This window comes from Oncorhynchus masou, chromosome 16 (genome assembly GCF_036934945.1).
Source record: "Oncorhynchus masou masou isolate Uvic2021 chromosome 16, UVic_Omas_1.1, whole genome shotgun sequence".
Lineage (NCBI taxonomy): Eukaryota > Metazoa > Chordata > Actinopteri > Salmoniformes > Salmonidae > Oncorhynchus > Oncorhynchus masou.
In genome coordinates, this window is record NC_088227.1 from 15,536,316 (window position 1) to 15,553,317 (window position 17,002).

Below are 17,002 nucleotides of genomic sequence, written 5' to 3' on the forward strand. Positions count from 1 at the left end.
CCACCTGCTGGAGAAGACAGATTTTGGGCCCAGTTGTCTCTCTTGCTTCACCTCTTCTTCTCTGGTATAGGCCTACATTTGTGCCTACCATTTTTAATTACTTTGATTTCCACATGCTGGTCTCTTGAACTAGAGGCGTAGACAACATTTTACATCCTTTAAAATGTTTTTATTTTTATTTCAGCAAATCCTTGCACAAACGGTTACATTTAATATATTATCAATTTGAAATGTTTATTTAAAATGTAATTATGTTCCATATTGTCTGCAAGACAGATAAACAAGAATGTTTCTCATGCTGAGATACTGTTGTAAAGCTATATTTTCCTACATAGGTATATTTATTGCCATACTTTTCATTTTCAAGTGTAATAGTAATTAACAACAGATTCCAGTTCATGCTATAGACAACAAAACCAGTAAGGAATCATAGTGACTTTGCCATGATAAGTAGCAAAGCAAACATCTGGTCACACTATATTGTTTACCACAATTTCCAAACACGTCTTTATTTTACAAGCTGCCTTTGTGTTAATCACTCAAATCAAGTCAATTAAAATCAAACACACAAACAATAGCTTGGTTGATCATACTATCATACAACATGTTATATCTATGCTTTAGCTGTAGGCAACTTACAGGTTCCAGAACATTGATATAGGGAACTTAAATAGAGGACCATCACTAAGTCTTGAAGTCTTCATGCAGAGCTTGAGCTTATCAACGCCCAAAAGCCTGAATCATTCCCTTGATAGAGCAAACCAACCCCGATAAACTACACAGAGATCCCAGAGTTAAGATTAGAAGGTCCAGGGCCTTGAGCCTGCTGCTCATGGTGGTCCACTTGAGCTGCAGGTGGAAGAGGGAGGGCAGGATGAAGGTCATGGCCGCCCCCGTCACGCTGCCCGTCAGCCCCATGAGCAGGGAGAAGTGGGGCATGTAGAGTGCCATGAGGAAGGTCATCAACAGGAGACAGCCCCGCAGAACCAGAGTCCCCATGTCCACACCCACCTGCGCCCCCTCCAGCCTTAGAACACTGCTCTGGAGGACCTCAGCCACAGCGTAGAAGGGCAGGGGGTAGGAGAGGAGGGCCTTAGCCAGGAGACAAGGTTGACCACCATGCGTAGGCCAATGGGAAGGTTATCAGTGATCACCTCTTTAGTATCCTCGCCCCAGGTGAGGAAGGCCAGCACAGAGAAGGTGGTTTTCAACACACAAGCCAGGGAGTGTGTCCAGCTCATCATGTCGGAGAAGTCCCCCCTGTCCTCCATGCTTCCCTCCAGGGTGGGCAGGAAGATCTGGGAGGTGTAGCTGAAGATGATGACTCCCACGGACACCAGGAACCTCTCAAAGTCCACCAAGAGGACCATCTTCCTCCAGGACCAGCGGTGGGCTTGGTGCAGGCAGTAGGCCACCACGATGAAGGTGATGAGGAACTGGGCCAGGGAGCAGAGCAGGCTGAGTCTGGAGACCACCCTCAGGTCCCGGATCAGCATGCAGGGCACTAGGGTCAGGAAGGTCATCACAGACCAGGCGGCGGGGGGGAGCGGGAGGAAGGAGAAGCTGTGACACATTAGGTTGGTGCTGACCACCAGGTAGAGGATACAGGTCATCATCAGCTCTATCACCTGTGCTGCGTTCACCACCCGCCCGCCCAGGTGGGGGCACAGGCGCTTACAGCAGGCATTGGCGATGTCCTCGTAGGTGTCCCGCACTCGTATGGGCTGGCCTTCCTCGTTGTCCTCGTACAGGCAGGATACAAGGATCTTACCTGTGTAGTTGCAGATGGCAGCAGCCAGAATGAGCAGTAGCAATCCTAGGTAGCCACTCTGAAGGAGAGCGTAAGGCAACCCCAGAACAAAGATACCCTAGGAGAAGGAAGAAAACAAGTGAACAACACGAAGATTGTGAACACACAGTGTTTCCTCAAACTAAGTACAAGTCATCACCAAGGAGAGTGTAAATTACTGCTCTTTGCCTGAGACTTGATTGTTTGAAAACTGCCACACATTAGAGAATGTTAAACTGAATCATTCAAGATAACGTTCTGCTTCAATCTTAACAAATGTGCAACTGAATTTCTTCCCGTGCTGTAAACTATTCAGTAGACCACACAACATTAATACAACAATCTTATCTTGCAACAAATTCCTAAATGGATAGTCTGAGCAACGTCGGGCTTTAAGTCAAATTGCAATGCAGAACAATGTAAATAAACAAACTCTGTTTATAATGTGATTCTGAGTTAATATGTCGATGCTCTACATAGAGAGAGTCAGTCCAGACAATAGGACACTGGACACAGTGTTGCTGGAAAAGTACATGGTGTTGAGGATTATGATGATGCAATGACAAGGTAATAACTGAACATATGTAATTGTTTACAATTAATCATACTCTAGCGTAGAAAACACAAATGAAAGTTAGTAGCCTGATTATCTTATAAAAAAGGCTGGGACACTTTTGATTTGAACATGAAGGGGGGGGAACAACTGCTGAAATGTATATTTACTTACATACTAATAATATGCTGTAGTTATTGAAATGGCCTTGTTTACAAAGGATTATTCTCAGCTCTTCCATTCCTTCTATTAAATATACTGTCATTTCAATGCATCCTCTAAGCACAACAACAGCAATGCAATATCGATAATGCTCACCTCGTGCACTATCTAACATTCATTTTCCTCCATAACCATAATCACTTTCTTGAGAATGGCAAAAAAAAACACATAAAAGCTAAACATAGAGAAGCATCATTCCTAAGGTCTGAAGTAAAAAACTAAAAAACTAGGTTACCTGAATAGCATTGGTCACGTTCCATCCTGCCTCCCAGGTGGTGATTTTAAGACAGGTCCTGCTGGAAGGACTGGTAGGTGTCTCATTTCCCCCCTCTGGGCTGGAGGTGGTGGGTGACTCTCTGGTCTCCTCTTGGTCCTCTCCATAGGTCCTGCTCAACTCATCCCTCTGGGCGAACCCTAGGCTCTCCTCATCCCCATGGAGGAACCTGGAGGTCCACAGCATCTCTGCCTGCGTCCCCAACCAGTCTAGTCTTAAAAATGACATTTTAGTGTGTGTTTAGGGGGCTCTGTCTTCAGCAAATGATACTGTAAACAGCCACTCAGGTCAGACGAGAGAGGCTACCTGTTGAGGTGATGGTTCCCTCCCCATCACAAACTCTCACCGCCAGCAGACAGCAGTGTCAATCTTAAGGGGGCTCAACCCCATACACACTTAATGACCACTGCACACAACATGAACCTGAGAGGCTAAATTGGCTCTCCCTGACATTTAAATGGTCTAACAGGTGAGACACTATGAGGGCGATTGACAGGCTGTTGAACTGTGACAAAGGATAATAGCTTCCGGCTTTTAAGATGAAGAATGAGTCCATCATGCAAGAATAATCAGATATAATTGAATGTCTTGCCTCTGCAAAGGTCCTGAGAGGGGCCCATTTGAATTTGTAAGTTGTAATTTCTATTTTGAAACAATAAGATATGATAACAGCTGAAGGCTTTTGTGCAGATAACTTATATTTAAATAGTTGCCCTTAGTTCAACTATGGCAGTTAGATTTAACACCAGAGGGAGCAATAGAGGACCAAAAGCATGGGTGCCTACATGTTTGCACTGGTCTCAGCATCAATGACAAACCTACATTGTAAGGCTTGGAAAGTTACATTTTGTTTTCAGCACTTAGGTTAGTTTGTTTCTTACTATTTATTATAAGACCATTATCATCGTAAAGTTTAGTAAAAGTATTATTCTTCCCTGAATCCCATTACATATGATCCCTTTACTTCTGTTCTGTGACGCCCCCTCCCATTGGGCGCGGGGGAGTGGGAGAGTTTCTTGAACTTGCAAAAGTCACTCTTTGACATTCCCCTCAATTTCAGGCGCCGAGTCCGTCGCACGTAAAGCGACTCTTCCAGACTGCACGCTGATGAAGAGATTTGAAAATGAAAGGTCTATCGTTTTTTACACTCATAGCGTTGCTATGGCAATGCAGCCGAGCGCAGCAAAGGGGTGAGTGGATCGTTTGCCAAGAAATCGCTTTACTCACAATCTGAAATATTTCGTTCTGATTTGTGAATTAGTCACAGGTTTGACCAATAATATACTAATTTTCCTTTGAAAGATTACCCTTTTATTTTTTAGCTTACTCTATTATTTTCATTAAACAGACACATTAATATATATTTTTTAATTACGTTAGACTATTGGTTTGGGTGACAAAAGTAGAGAAAATATAATTTATGTTCTAATTAGTCTTCTCTGAACCATATCTTTAGAATAACAGTTTAAAGAAGAATTCTAAACTCTTTCTAGAATTTTCATGTTTGGACAGCTGTAAACCAACAGAAATTGTTTAGCCATTCAACTTTGTTCTGCCACCACTGTATGGGGTACCCACATCATTACATTCAGTGTCAAAACAGAAAGGGATTCTATCAGAAATATCAGTTGGAATCATCAACTGTGTTTTGATGTCTATCTAAGCTTAGATATGAATTGTAAAGATCCCCTTTGATTTAAGTTAGAGCTTTTCCCTCATTTTAAATGCTGATTCCAGCTTCAATAGGACATTGATGCTATCTATACAAACCATGTTCTTTTTTAATCTGAGTTAAATGTGTTGAAATGTAACCATTGGCTGTAACTGTAGGTGTGTGCCTTGTGTCAGTGTATGACTGAGACATATCCCTGTTCTTTGTCACATAGAGCTTCGTTCAGTGGCTGTTTTCTAGGTTAGTGATAGGCAGGATCTGTGTCCTCTCCTGTCAAAGGCAAGGGACACGTGTCCATTAACAGGTGTCACTGTGTTTGTTAATGGAATCCAAGGCAGGGGGGGGGGGACTCTAAATTTAGCCAGGTGTTAAGCAAAAATAGTGCTATCTCATCCTGTCTTCTAAAGATGCACAGGAAGGAGGCACAGGAAGGAGAGACATTACGTGTGTCATCATCATGATAATCCCCTTTGGATCAGTTATCAGGAGAGTTTTATAACAGAGCTGAGCGGACTGAGGTCAGCTTGTCTCTCTTCCAATGCTGGTTATTTTGTGGTCATTTAGAGCATCACCAAATCAGCCCAACAGATGTTTAGTGGGCGCTCCAAGTATGTCCAGATGGTGATGCTGGATGAATTTGGGATGGATGATCATACGCAAAAGCAACAACATAAGCCCACTCAACATGAGAGAGGAGAGGAAGCTACTGTAACAGACATGTAAGCTTTCTCAGGCCTGCGGTATTCCTCTGTGATAGTGTTGCTACTTCTGTAACATCCCTGTTTGGCAGGCCACCAAAAGTATTATAATGCCACATGGACTACTTTTCACTTTCGCAGGTTTTTTTTCTGTTTGTTTGTGCGTGAAAGACGTAACGTGTCTTTTTTGTGGTCGTACCTTTCCCTGCAGAGTTGTTGGCAGACTGCTTTTGTGGGGAGAAAAGGAGCGTAGAGGAGAAAAATCAATACTCCATTCTGCCACAGTGACAATGAAAACTGTAGTCTGTAGTCTGAATTAATCTTAGTCAATACTGATGAAAGATGCCAAGAGTATGATTTGATCAATTGTGGGTGCTTTGGCAATCATTTGAAATGGCTGTGTTTGTCAAAAACAGGAATGGCTGACCGTACCTATTTGTTTGAAGACAAAAATGTGGGAGCATAATAGCAAAAGAAGAAATACCTACAGTAGAAAGGTATTTCATTAATACCATTAATGAAGGTTGTTGTTCATTAAACAGCACTGAGTATTTTTTATTGTCAAAGAAAAGATCATTGTAAGTGTAGATTTCCTGGTAATGAAACTATAAAATATGTTTATCATGTATTTACAATAGTCTGACTGTTTGAATGGCTGTTTTTGTTTAGCATATTTGCGTGAGTATGTGTATAGAACTTCATGCGTGCTAAAACTGTTATGTGTTCCCGAGTTGCATCCGATACTACAGTAAACAAGTCTGAGTATTGACCTTACAGAAGGACACTGTAATTAAATATCAGAAAATCGAATCATTCAGTCGACGTTCAGTGTAAATGTTTTATTACGTTGGAATTGGAAATATTGTGAACTTGTATGATTGTGTGCAGGGCTCCCTTGTAAAAGAGGCCTTGGTCTCAATGGGATTTCCCTGTTTAAATACATTTCTGTGTATTTCAATAAATATAAACAACTAAACGCAGCACAGGGCCTGCAGCCAGGACTTGAACCGATAACCTTTTGACTACTATTGCCTCACACATGGGCCCCATATGCAGTCCTTCAGAGAGCTGTGGGATTTCTCCTCTGACCCTCATGGCATACTCCCCACTCAGCAGCTGCACTGAGACACTGCTCTCATGTGATGTGGGCCTGTCTGTCCTGACTAAGTGATGTAAGACTGACCTCTCACTGTACCCTTTGGTCTCTGCAGGAGGCCTCTCTCTCTCTCTCTTTCTCTCTTTCTCTCTCTCTCTCTCTCTCTCTCTCTCTCTCTCTCTCTCTCTCTCTCTCTCTCTTTCTCCCCCCCTCTCTCTCTCTCTCTCTCTCTCTCTCTCTCTCTCTCTCTCCCCCTCTCTCTCTCTCTCCCTCTCTCTCTCTCTCTCTCCCCCTCATGGTCACTTCACCCGGCCTTGTAGCTCAGGGATGGGCCTGTGGTAACGCATGGTGTCAATTTCACCTCACCCATGCTGCCCTGATCCTGGACTGGAATCTGACCTGACATCTGGCAGTTTTGAGTAGTGCATTGCTGTAGTGTTCTTCAGATCAGTGTCAACAAAACAGAGATGAAGTTAGCGTGTTACTATTAGGTAGAAGAATCCATGGTTGAAATTGTAACTGAGATCATAGAGGATGCTTAGTGATTTCCTCTTGTTGTGTCATTGTGACAAGGCTTAGAGAGATGAGAAGTTTAGTTATAGTCACAGTGTTTTGTATTTCCCTGACCCTTCCAACAGGGAGTGTAAAAATATATGAGATTCATTGTATCCTAGATTGAAATTGCGGCAGAAATAAGAGATTCAGTGAGGTTTTGGGATAGAAAGTCTGTCAATATACTTAAATGATTTGGTGCAGTGTTTCCCCTGTATTCATTTAGCAGTGGTGCACCACTTGGCATTCTCTCAACCAGCTTCACCTGGAATGCTTTTTCAACAGTCTTGAAGGAGTTCCCACATATGCTGAGCACCTGTTGCCTGCTTTTCCTTCACTCTGCGCTCCAACTCATCCCAAACCATCTCAATTGAGTTGAGGTTGGGTGATTGTGGAGGCCAAGTCATCTGATCCAGCACTCCATGACTTACCTTCTTGGTCAAATAGCCCTAACACAGCCTGTAGGTGTGTTTTGGGTCATTGGGGCGGCAGGTAGCCTAGAGGTTAGAGCGTTGGGCTAGTAACTGGAAGGTTGCAAGATTGAATCCCTGAGCTGACAAGGTAAAAATCTGTCATTCTGCCCCTGAAGAAGGCAGTTAATCCACTGTTCCTAGGCCATCATTGAAAATAGGAATTTGTTCTTATCTGATTTGCCTTGTTAAATAAAGGTAAAATAAATAAATAAATAAAATTGTCCTGTTGAAAAACAAATGATAGTCCCACTAAGTGCAAACCAGATGGAATGGAGTATCGCTGTGGTAGCCATGCTGATTAAGTGTGCCTTGAATTCCAAATAAATCACAGACAGTGTCACAGGCAAAGCACCCCCACACCATCACATCTCCTCCTCTGTGCTTCAGTGTGGGAACTGCACATGCGGAGATAATCTGTTCACCTACTCTGCTTCTCACAAAGACACGGCAGTTGGAAAAGTCTCAAATTTGGACCGATTTCCGCCTGTCTAATGTCCTTTGATCATGTTTCTTGGCACAAGCAAGTCTCTTTTTCTCATTGGTGTCCTTTAGTAGTTTTTTTTCAACAATTCAACCATAAAGGCATGATTCAGTCTCCTCTGAACAGTCGATGTTGACATGTATCTGTTACTCTGTGAAGCATTTATTTGGAATGCAATTTTTTAGGCTGGTAACTCTAATGAACTTATCCTCTTCAGCAGGAATCTTCCTTTCCCGTGACGGTCCTCGTGAGAGCCAGTTTCACCATAGCGTTGTATGGTTTTTGCGACAGCACTTGAAGAAACTTTCAAAGTTCTTGAAATTTTCCGCATTTACTGACCTTCGTGTCTAAAAGTAATGATGGACTGTCGTTTCTCTTTGTTTATTTGAGCTCTTCTTGTCATAATATGGACTTGGTCTTTTACCAAATAGGGCTATATTTTGTATACCACCCTACCTTGTCACAACACAACTGATTGGCTCAAACACATTAAGAAGGAAAGAAATTCCACAAATGAACTTTTAAGAGGGCACATCTGTTAATTGAAATCCATTCCAGGTGACTACCTCATGAAGCTGGTCCGTGAGAATGCCAAAAGTGTGCAAAGCTGTCATCAAGGCAAAGGGTGGCTACTTTGAAGAATCTCAAATATAAAATATATTTTGATTTGTTTAACACTTTTTTGGTTACTAAATGATTCCATTTGTGTTATTACATAGTTTTGATGTATTCACTATTATTCTACAATGTACAAAATTGTAAAAATAAAGAAAAACCCTTGAATGCGAAGGTGTGTCCAAACTTTTGACTGGTACTATATATACATTTTGAAATTATACAATCTTAGAGAACTAGTATTTTTGGATTACTAACGGGGGCACGCAGGATACATGCCCAGGGACCCCTGTTTGGGATCCCCATTGGTTTTGTAATCATGTTTGAGCATAAGAACACAAAAATAGCCCTTTCCACGATCATGGGATGCGACTAGTGTTTATGTTCTTTTATTGCCTTCAGTGTTCAGCTGACCTCTCAGGGTCATGGCCCCTGACCTCAGTGCAGTCCAGTGCCTCTCTTCTCTAGTGCACACTGTGTGGCTCTGAGAAAACCCCACAAAACTCTGCACTTCAGACCAGCCAGGCAGCCACATTCACAGCACCTCTAAGATTACTACATTACAAACAAAGCCACAGCCAACCGAGAGAAAAGATAAATGTGATTGAATTCATAATGCATCAAAAGACAGATGGGACAGAAGACATTTTTGGAAAAAATAAAATGCTTATTATGTTGGGTGACATATTTCCCATTACAGATTTTCTGGGTGATCCACACTGGAGCAGGCTACAGAGTAAATGTTAGCAGGCAAGGGCACATGAAATATGAATGTTGTCTGTGCTGAGCCGATATGTTATTTTGGTGAAGGGGTCTGACCATTCACACCCCCTGAAATAGACACATAACCTCTGAGGATTCTGGGGGTCTAGAATATGATTGAACGATGTCTTGGAAGTAAATTATTCACAGGTGACATTCTCAGGCCTGGCTGTGACCGGACAGTAGGTAAATAGGAAGAATACTAATCAAAAGGGTAGTGTCCCCTATGACTTAGCAGAACAGAAACCTGGGGTCATCTACCTGAGACATTACACTCCTTTTGAATCCTGCATTAGTAGGGCCGACTTTTCCTGAACTGATCCATTCTAATAAAATGGTTTCTGTAATGACAGCATCCTAGTCTTCTATTGGACTATTGGATGTAATAGCTATGTTTTTTGCTCTCAGAAGCAACAGAATAGAGGTGTTGGTTTGTTATCGACAAGGTAACCAATTTAGCCTGGAATAACTCATTTCCTTCCAGATCATGCCACCTAATAAAGAAGAAAATGGGTATTGCTTTCTAAGTGTGTATGAAAGACAAAGTCAGTTCTTTCTCCTTTCTAGGGAGCTTGAATGACAGGAGATTCCTTGGATGTTTTCTCAGCTTCCAAGTACTTGACCATTGTATCGCACTAAATGGATTCTCTTGTCACATTTGAAACCCGTGGGCAGCTTGTTTGGAGAGCAACTTCACAAAGTATTGCCAGCAGTCACCCGCTAACTCTTAACTCTGCTCCGCAGAAGGGACTTGGATGTTTAGAGCCGTCTCTACTCGTTTGCCTCAAGTTACTCGTTCAAAAAAACATCTTCAAACTAGGTTCATTGTGACTTTGTTAAAGCCCATATTCTCAAACTATAGCGAGTCTAAATCATGTTATAGTCTGTATTTCAGTTCACATTTCTCCACATATCTTGCGTGAAAAGTGGATAATTACACAGGCTGCGATGTCGGGTATTTTCCGTTATCTGTCAATAGGTGCGTTATACAGACATATTACAATCATGTTGTGGTCATTGCCTTCTTCCTTGTGCATTTGCACCGTGAAACATGCACCGTACTGTTTGTCCGACCCATAGTTCCCATGCATCAGCCCAACCCCATAGCCAGCCGTGTCTCATGGGAAACATTACACACGGTATTACACCATCAGGTTTGGCTTGCATTGCTAATGTATGCATTCCATCCAGTTGTCCCCACTGCAACCAACAAGGGATCTCTGTCACGCCTCCTTTCAATTGGCTGAAAGGAGACTGTGGTACATTCGCGAGTTGAACCCACAACATATGGCACAGACAAAGTAATGAGTGGGGGTCCTGTGTGGCTCAGTCGGTAGAGCATGGCGCTTGCAACGCCAAGCGTCGTGGGTTCGATTCCCAGTAGGGCCACCCATATGTAAAAGTAGTGGCCCCAGCCGACTTGTAAGTCGCTTTGGACAAAAGCGTCTGCTAAATGGGATATATTTATATTTTTTATTTAATGAGGATCAACTCAACGTGCTGAAGTGTCACAGACATCCTTCAAGTAGCCACAGGTCTGTATGTAGTCTCTTCCCTTTCCTTGTGTTTGTATTTGTTCCCACACCGGCCTGCCTGAGATTGCTCTGTGCAGAGGAGATTAAGTCCCATGTAAGCCTCCCAAGCTAATGGCTATTTGGCTTCCCTGTGCCTGTCGTCTGAGAGGCGTGAATCCCATTTCCCGTGCTTGAATCCCATTTCGATTTGTTTCCTGTTACATATATTGCTGTACCAGCAAATAAGGTGTTATTGAGATGTCTGTTGGAGGTGCTTAGCTGTGATTCATTGGAAACAAATAGCACCTCGACAAGTGGAATGGGCTTTTAACATATGTATAACATGCATTGCACCGTGGGGCCCCATTCTCACTCTGCCTTCATTTCAATAGGAGGAAAGGCTTCGGCAGGATTCTTTCCCTGCCAGCCAATGAATTATAAAAATGTCTTCCTATATTTCGAATGAGTGCATGACATTAGGTAAAGCATCGCACTGAATCATGACCATTCCTTTTTTCCGTCTGTCACACCCTGACCATAGTTTGCTTTGTATGTTTCTATGTTTTGTTTGGTCAGGGTGTGATCTGAGTGGGCATTCTATGTTACATGTCTAGTTTGTCTATTTCTATGTTTGGCCTGATATGGTTCTCAATCAGAGGCAGGTGTTAGTCATTGTCTCTGATTGGGAACCATATTTAGGTAGCCTGTTTGGTGTTGGGTTTTGTGGGTGATTGTTCCTGTCTCTGTGTTTGCATCAGATAGGGCTGTTTTTGGTTTTACACGTTTGTTCGTGTTTATCTTTTTTTTTTATTAAACATGAATCAATATAACCACGCTGCGTTTTGGTCCGCCTCTCCTTCACCACAAGAAAACCGTTACACCATCACATTCCTGTGATTTAGATATTTGGAATATCGGGGTCTTATTTCTTTTGGCAAAGCTATAAATATCACAGTTACATGATTGCCAGGATGAAATAAGCATCTGAGAAACAAGCTAACTTTACACATTTACTAAAGGGATGCCTTACAGTATATTAAGTCATAGCCTTATTGCTCTCTCTGCTACCTACCAACTGTCCCACATATTGTCGGACTTCAGACTATTTAGCCTGACTACCATTTAAACCGGTTAATTGTTTAATCACTTTAGAGTTTTGATATTCTAACCTTAATAACATCCATTGTTGCTGTAATTAATAGATGAGTTGTTATTTGATATTACAGAGCTGTGAGCCGAAAATGAAACTGTCCTTGATCTAAAGGAAGTCTGAACACTGTCCTTCGCGCGTGTTTATCTCTCTAGTTTGGACTTAATTTAATCTAGGCTTGACAAGAGGATGAAATACAGTAGCACCACCACCATGACAGCGGGCAGTCTGTCTTTTTCTCACTGTCATACACTTAACTTATTCTATGGGCTATTTCTACTCTAAAACTCATCTAAGAAATTACATTGTCTTGTTTGAGGTCCCTTCAATGGAAACGGTAGACTAATTCAGCTTTAGATGACTTTACCTATCAACAGCATACTGCACAAATTTATGATGTACAGAAAACACCACTGACTTGTCAACTTCATGCTAATGCTTGATTATTGAATAAAAAAATGATCCAATTAACTAGTAGATTCATCAACTAATGGTATACTATGACTAAATTAGAATGTATTTTTGATTAGCAGACCTGGCCATGAAGATGAAGATCAGAGCATACAGTAAGTATTTAGTCAGCCACCAATTGTGCAAGTTCTCCCACTTAAAAAGATGAGAGAGGCCTGTAATTTTCATCATAGGTACACTTCTACTATGACAGACAAAATGAGAAGAAAATAAATCCAGAAAATCAGAAAATCCAGAAATTTTTTATTTATTTATTTGCAAATTATGGTGGAAATAAGTATTTGGTCACCTACAAACAAGCAAGATTTCTGGCTCTCACAGACCTGTAACTTCTTCTTTAAGAGGCTCCTCTGTCCCCCACTCGTTACCTGTATTAATGGCACCTGTTTGAACTTGTTATCAGTATAAAAGACACCTGTCCACAACCTCAAACAGTCACACTCCAAACTCCACTATGGCCAAGACCAAAGAGCTGTCAAAGGACACCAGAAGAAAAATTGTAGACCTGCACCAGGCTGGGAAGACTGAATCTGCAATAGGTAAGCAGCTTGGTTTGAAGAAATCAACTGTGGGAGCAATTATTAGGAAATGGAAGACATACAAGACCACTGATAATCTCCCTCGATCTGGGGCTCCATGCAAGATCTCACCCCGTGGGGTCAAAATGATCACAAGAACGGTGAGCAAAAATCCCAGAACCACACGGGGGACCTAGTGAATGACCTGCAGAGAGCTGGGACCAAAGTAACAAAGCCTAGCGTCAGTAACACACTACGCCGCCAGGGACTCAAATCCTGTTCCCCCTCCTCCCCCTGCTTAAGCCAGTACATGTCCAGGCCCGTCTGAAGTTTGCTAGAGAGCATTTGCATGATCCAGAAGAAGATTGGGAGAATGTCATATGGTCAGATGAAACCAAAATAGAACTTTTTGGTAAAAACTCAACTTGTCGTGTTTGGAGGACAAAGAATGCTAAGTTGCATCCAAAGAACACCATACCTACTGTGAAGCATGGGGGTGGAAACATCATGCTTTGGGGCTGTTTTTCTGCAAAGGGACCAGGACGACTGATCCATGTAAAGGAAAGAATGAATGGGGCCAGATTGAGTGAAAACCTCCTTCCATCAGCAAGGGCATTGAAGATGAAACGTGGCTGGGTCTTTCAGCATGACAATGATCCAAAACACACCGCCCGGGCAACGAAGGAGTGGCTTTGTAAGAATCATTTCAAGGTCCTGGAGTGGCCTAGCCAGTCTCCAGATCTCAACCCCATAGAAAATCTTTGGAGGGAGTTGAAAGTCTGTGTTGCCCAGTAACAGCCCCAAAACATCACTGCTCTGGAGGAGATCTGCATGGAGGAATGGGCCAAAATACCAGCAACAGTGTGTGAAAACCTTGTGAAGACTTACAGAAAACGTTTGACCTCTGTCATTGCCAACAAAGGGTATATAACAAGGTATTGAGATAAACTTTTGTTATTGACCAAATACTTATTCTCCACCATAATTTGCAAATGAATTCATTAAAAATCCTACAATGTGATTTTCTGGATTTTTTCTCTCTCATTTTTTCTGTCATAGTTGAAGTGTACCTATGATGAAAATTACAGGCCTCTCTCATCTTTTTAAGTGGGAGAACTTGCACAATTGGTGGCTGACTAAATACTTTTTTGCCCCACTGTATTTTTGTAACTCACTCGAATTGAGTTAGATTCAGATGGCTGAGATTGTTCAGTGGATTTGCTGTACTCTCTAAGGGCCGTAGTACAGAGGAGATTCTGGTAAAGTGAGATGATCAGTACTTTTTTCCATAGAGGTCTACTAAGGGGAAGGTAGAAAGTGAATATTCTCTGGGATACACTGTTTAAAAGCTTTCTGGCCATAATCAAAGGAAATAACAACATTCTCCAGGCTGGGAACTCTATAGTGTAATTGAAAATACAGATGTGAGTGCATGCTGTTCTTGGAAGAGAAACTTTACTGTAGGGGAAAGTAGAGAGTACACAGCGTCCACGATGCTGCTGAGACTGAGAGAAGCGGGGGGGGGGGACTAAATGGTTTTACCATTTTTCATTTGTGTCCTGTAAATGTTGTGGTAAATAGATGTCTTGTTTGATTGATGACTGGAACAGAATACTTGGAATGTAAAACTGGAAAAATGCATGTGGCCTTTGGACTGACCCAAGCAGAGATAGGAAGGGTGTGGGAGGTGGAGAAACAGTGAGGCCCCTCCCAGGCCAGAGCCCAGACTTGAGTAGAGTAACAGGAACAGAACTTCTGGAAGGCACACCACCAAATGTTCTCTCCCCTCCACTGTGGTACTCCTGTTCTGTTCCCACTACCTGTTGTGCATCCTATGTCGGGGAACATAATTATCCATTACACAAGACACAACACGCACGCACATGCACACACGCAGACACACTTTTTCTCCTGGTCTTGTCCTTTCAGATAGTCTGAGTCACCTCTTCTTCCATGGCATTATTTATTTAGCCAAACAGAAGCCCCCTGACCACATTCTGTTTACCGTTTAGACAGCTGGACTTTCACTGGGCCAGAGCTGGAGGTGGGGCTGAGGCCAGAGCTGGAGGTGGGGCTGAGGCCAGAGCTGGAGGTGGGGCTGAGGCCAGAACAGGAGGTGGGGCTGAGGCCAGAACTGGAGGTGGGGCTGGAGGTGGGGCTGAGGCCAGAACTGGAGGTGGGGCTGGAAGCAGAGCTGGAGGTGGGGCTGGGGCCAGAGATAGAAGTTGGGCTGGGACCAGAGCTGGAGGTGGGATTGGGACCAGAGCTGGGGTGGGGCTGGGGCCAGAGATAGAAGATGGGCTGGGATCAGAGCTGAAGGTGGGGCTGGGACCAGAGCTGGAGGTGGGGTTGGGACCAGAGATAGAAGTTGGGCTGGGACCAGAGCTGAAGGTGGGGCTGGGACCAGAGCTGGAGGTGGGGTTGGGACCAGAGCTGGGAGGTGGGGTTGGGACCAAAGTTGGAGGTGGGGCTGGGGCCAGAGATAGAAGTTGGGCTGGGACCAGAGCTGAAGGTGGGGCTGGGACCAGAGCTGGAGGTGGGGTTGGGACCAGAGATAGCAGTTGGGCTGGGACCAGAGCTGGAGGTGGGGCTGGGACACAAGTACTGTATATTTTTTTAGTTAAAAGAAATTCATGTTAGCAGGCAATATTAACTAGGGAAATTGTGTCACTTCTCTTGCGTTCAGTGCAAGCAGAGTCAGGGAATATGCAGAGGTTTGGGCCGCCTGGCTCCTTCCGAACTGTGTGAAGACCATTCCTTCCTAACAAAGACCGTAATTAATTTGCAAGAATTTTACATAATTATGACATAACATTGAAGGTTGTGCAATGTAACAGCAATATTTAGACTTAGGGTTGCCATCCGTTTGATAGAATACGTAACGGTTCCGTATTTCACTGAAAGAACAAAAGTTTTGTTTTCGAAATGATAGTTTCCGGATTTGACCATATTAATGACCTAAGGCTCATATATTATAATATTTCTTATTATAATTAAGTCTATGATTTGATATTTTATAGAGCAGTCTGACTGAGTGGTGGTAGGCAGCAGCAGGCTCGTAAACATTCATTCAAACAACACGCAAACAATGCTTGAAGCACAGCGCTGTTTACTTCATGCCTATCAACTCCCGAGATTAGGCTGGCAATACTATAGTGCCAATAAGAATATCTAATAGTCAAAGGGGACCAGAGCTGGAGGTGGGGTTGAGACCAGAGCTGGAGGTGGGGCTGGGACCAGAGCTGGAGGTGGGGCTGGGACCAGAGCTGGAGGTGGGGCTGGGACCAGAGCTGGAGGTGGGGCAGGGACCAGAGCTGGAGGTGGGGTTGGGACCAGAGCTGGAGGTGGGACTGGGACCAGAGCTGGAGGTGGGGCTGGGACCAGAGCTGGAGGTGGGGCTGGGACCAGAGCTGGAGGTGGGGTTGGGAGCAGAGCTGGAGGTGGGGCTAGTGTAACGGATGTGAAATGGCTAGCTAGTTAGCGGTGTTCGCGCTAAATAGCGTTTCAATCGGTGACGTCACTTGCTCTGAGACCTTGAAGTAGTAGTTCCCCTTGCTCTGCAAGGGCCGTGGCTTTTGTGGAGCGATGGGTAACGATGCTTCGTGGGTGACTGTTGTTGATGTGTGCAGAGGGTCCCTGGTTCGCGCCCGGGTATGGGCGAGGGGACGGTCTAAAGTTATACTGTTACACTGGGACCAGAGCTGGAGGTGGGGTTGGGACCAGAGCTGGAGGTGGGGCTGGGACTAGAGATAGAGGTGGGGCTGGGACCAGAGCTGGAGGTGGGGCTGGGACCAGAGCTGGTGGTGGGGTTGGGACCAGAGCTGGAGGTGGGGCTGGGACTAGAGATAGAAGTGGGGCTGGGGCCAGAGATAGAGGTGGGGCTGGGGCCAGAGATAGAGGTGGGGCTGGGGCCAGAGATAGAGGTGGGGCTGGGACCAGAGATAGAGGCGGGTCTGGGACCAGAGCTGGAGGCGGGTCTGGGACCAGAGCTGGAGGCGGGGCTGGGACCAGAGCTGGAGGTGGGGCTGGGACTAGAGATAGAGGTGGGGCTGGGACTAGAGATAGAGGTGGGGCTGGGACCAGAGCTGGAGGTGGGGCTGGGAATAGAGATAGAGGTGGGGCTGGGGTTCCTCCTCACTTAAAGGCACTTTGACAGGTGTTT

At 44.1% G+C, this 17,002-nt stretch overlaps 1 protein-coding gene and 1 pseudogene across 2 annotated transcripts in view; one reads left to right on the forward strand and one right to left on the reverse strand.

Moving 5' to 3' along the window:
- Positions 1 to 720: 720 nt before the first annotated feature.
- On the reverse strand, positions 721 to 3,066 carry LOC135557268 (vesicular inhibitory amino acid transporter-like; annotated as a pseudogene).
- Positions 3,067 to 3,871: 805 nt separating this feature from the next.
- The window catches only part of lama2 (laminin, alpha 2), a 160,474-nt gene continuing 147,343 nt past the window's right edge, over positions 3,872 to 17,002 (forward strand). For both annotated transcript variants that reach the window (XM_064990886.1, XM_064990887.1), the window contains exon 1: positions 3,872 to 4,028. In XM_064990886.1, the coding sequence (XP_064846958.1) occupies positions 3,962 to 4,028 (67 nt within the window). In that variant the 5' untranslated portion in view covers positions 3,872 to 3,961. The remainder of the gene's footprint in view (positions 4,029 to 17,002) is intronic.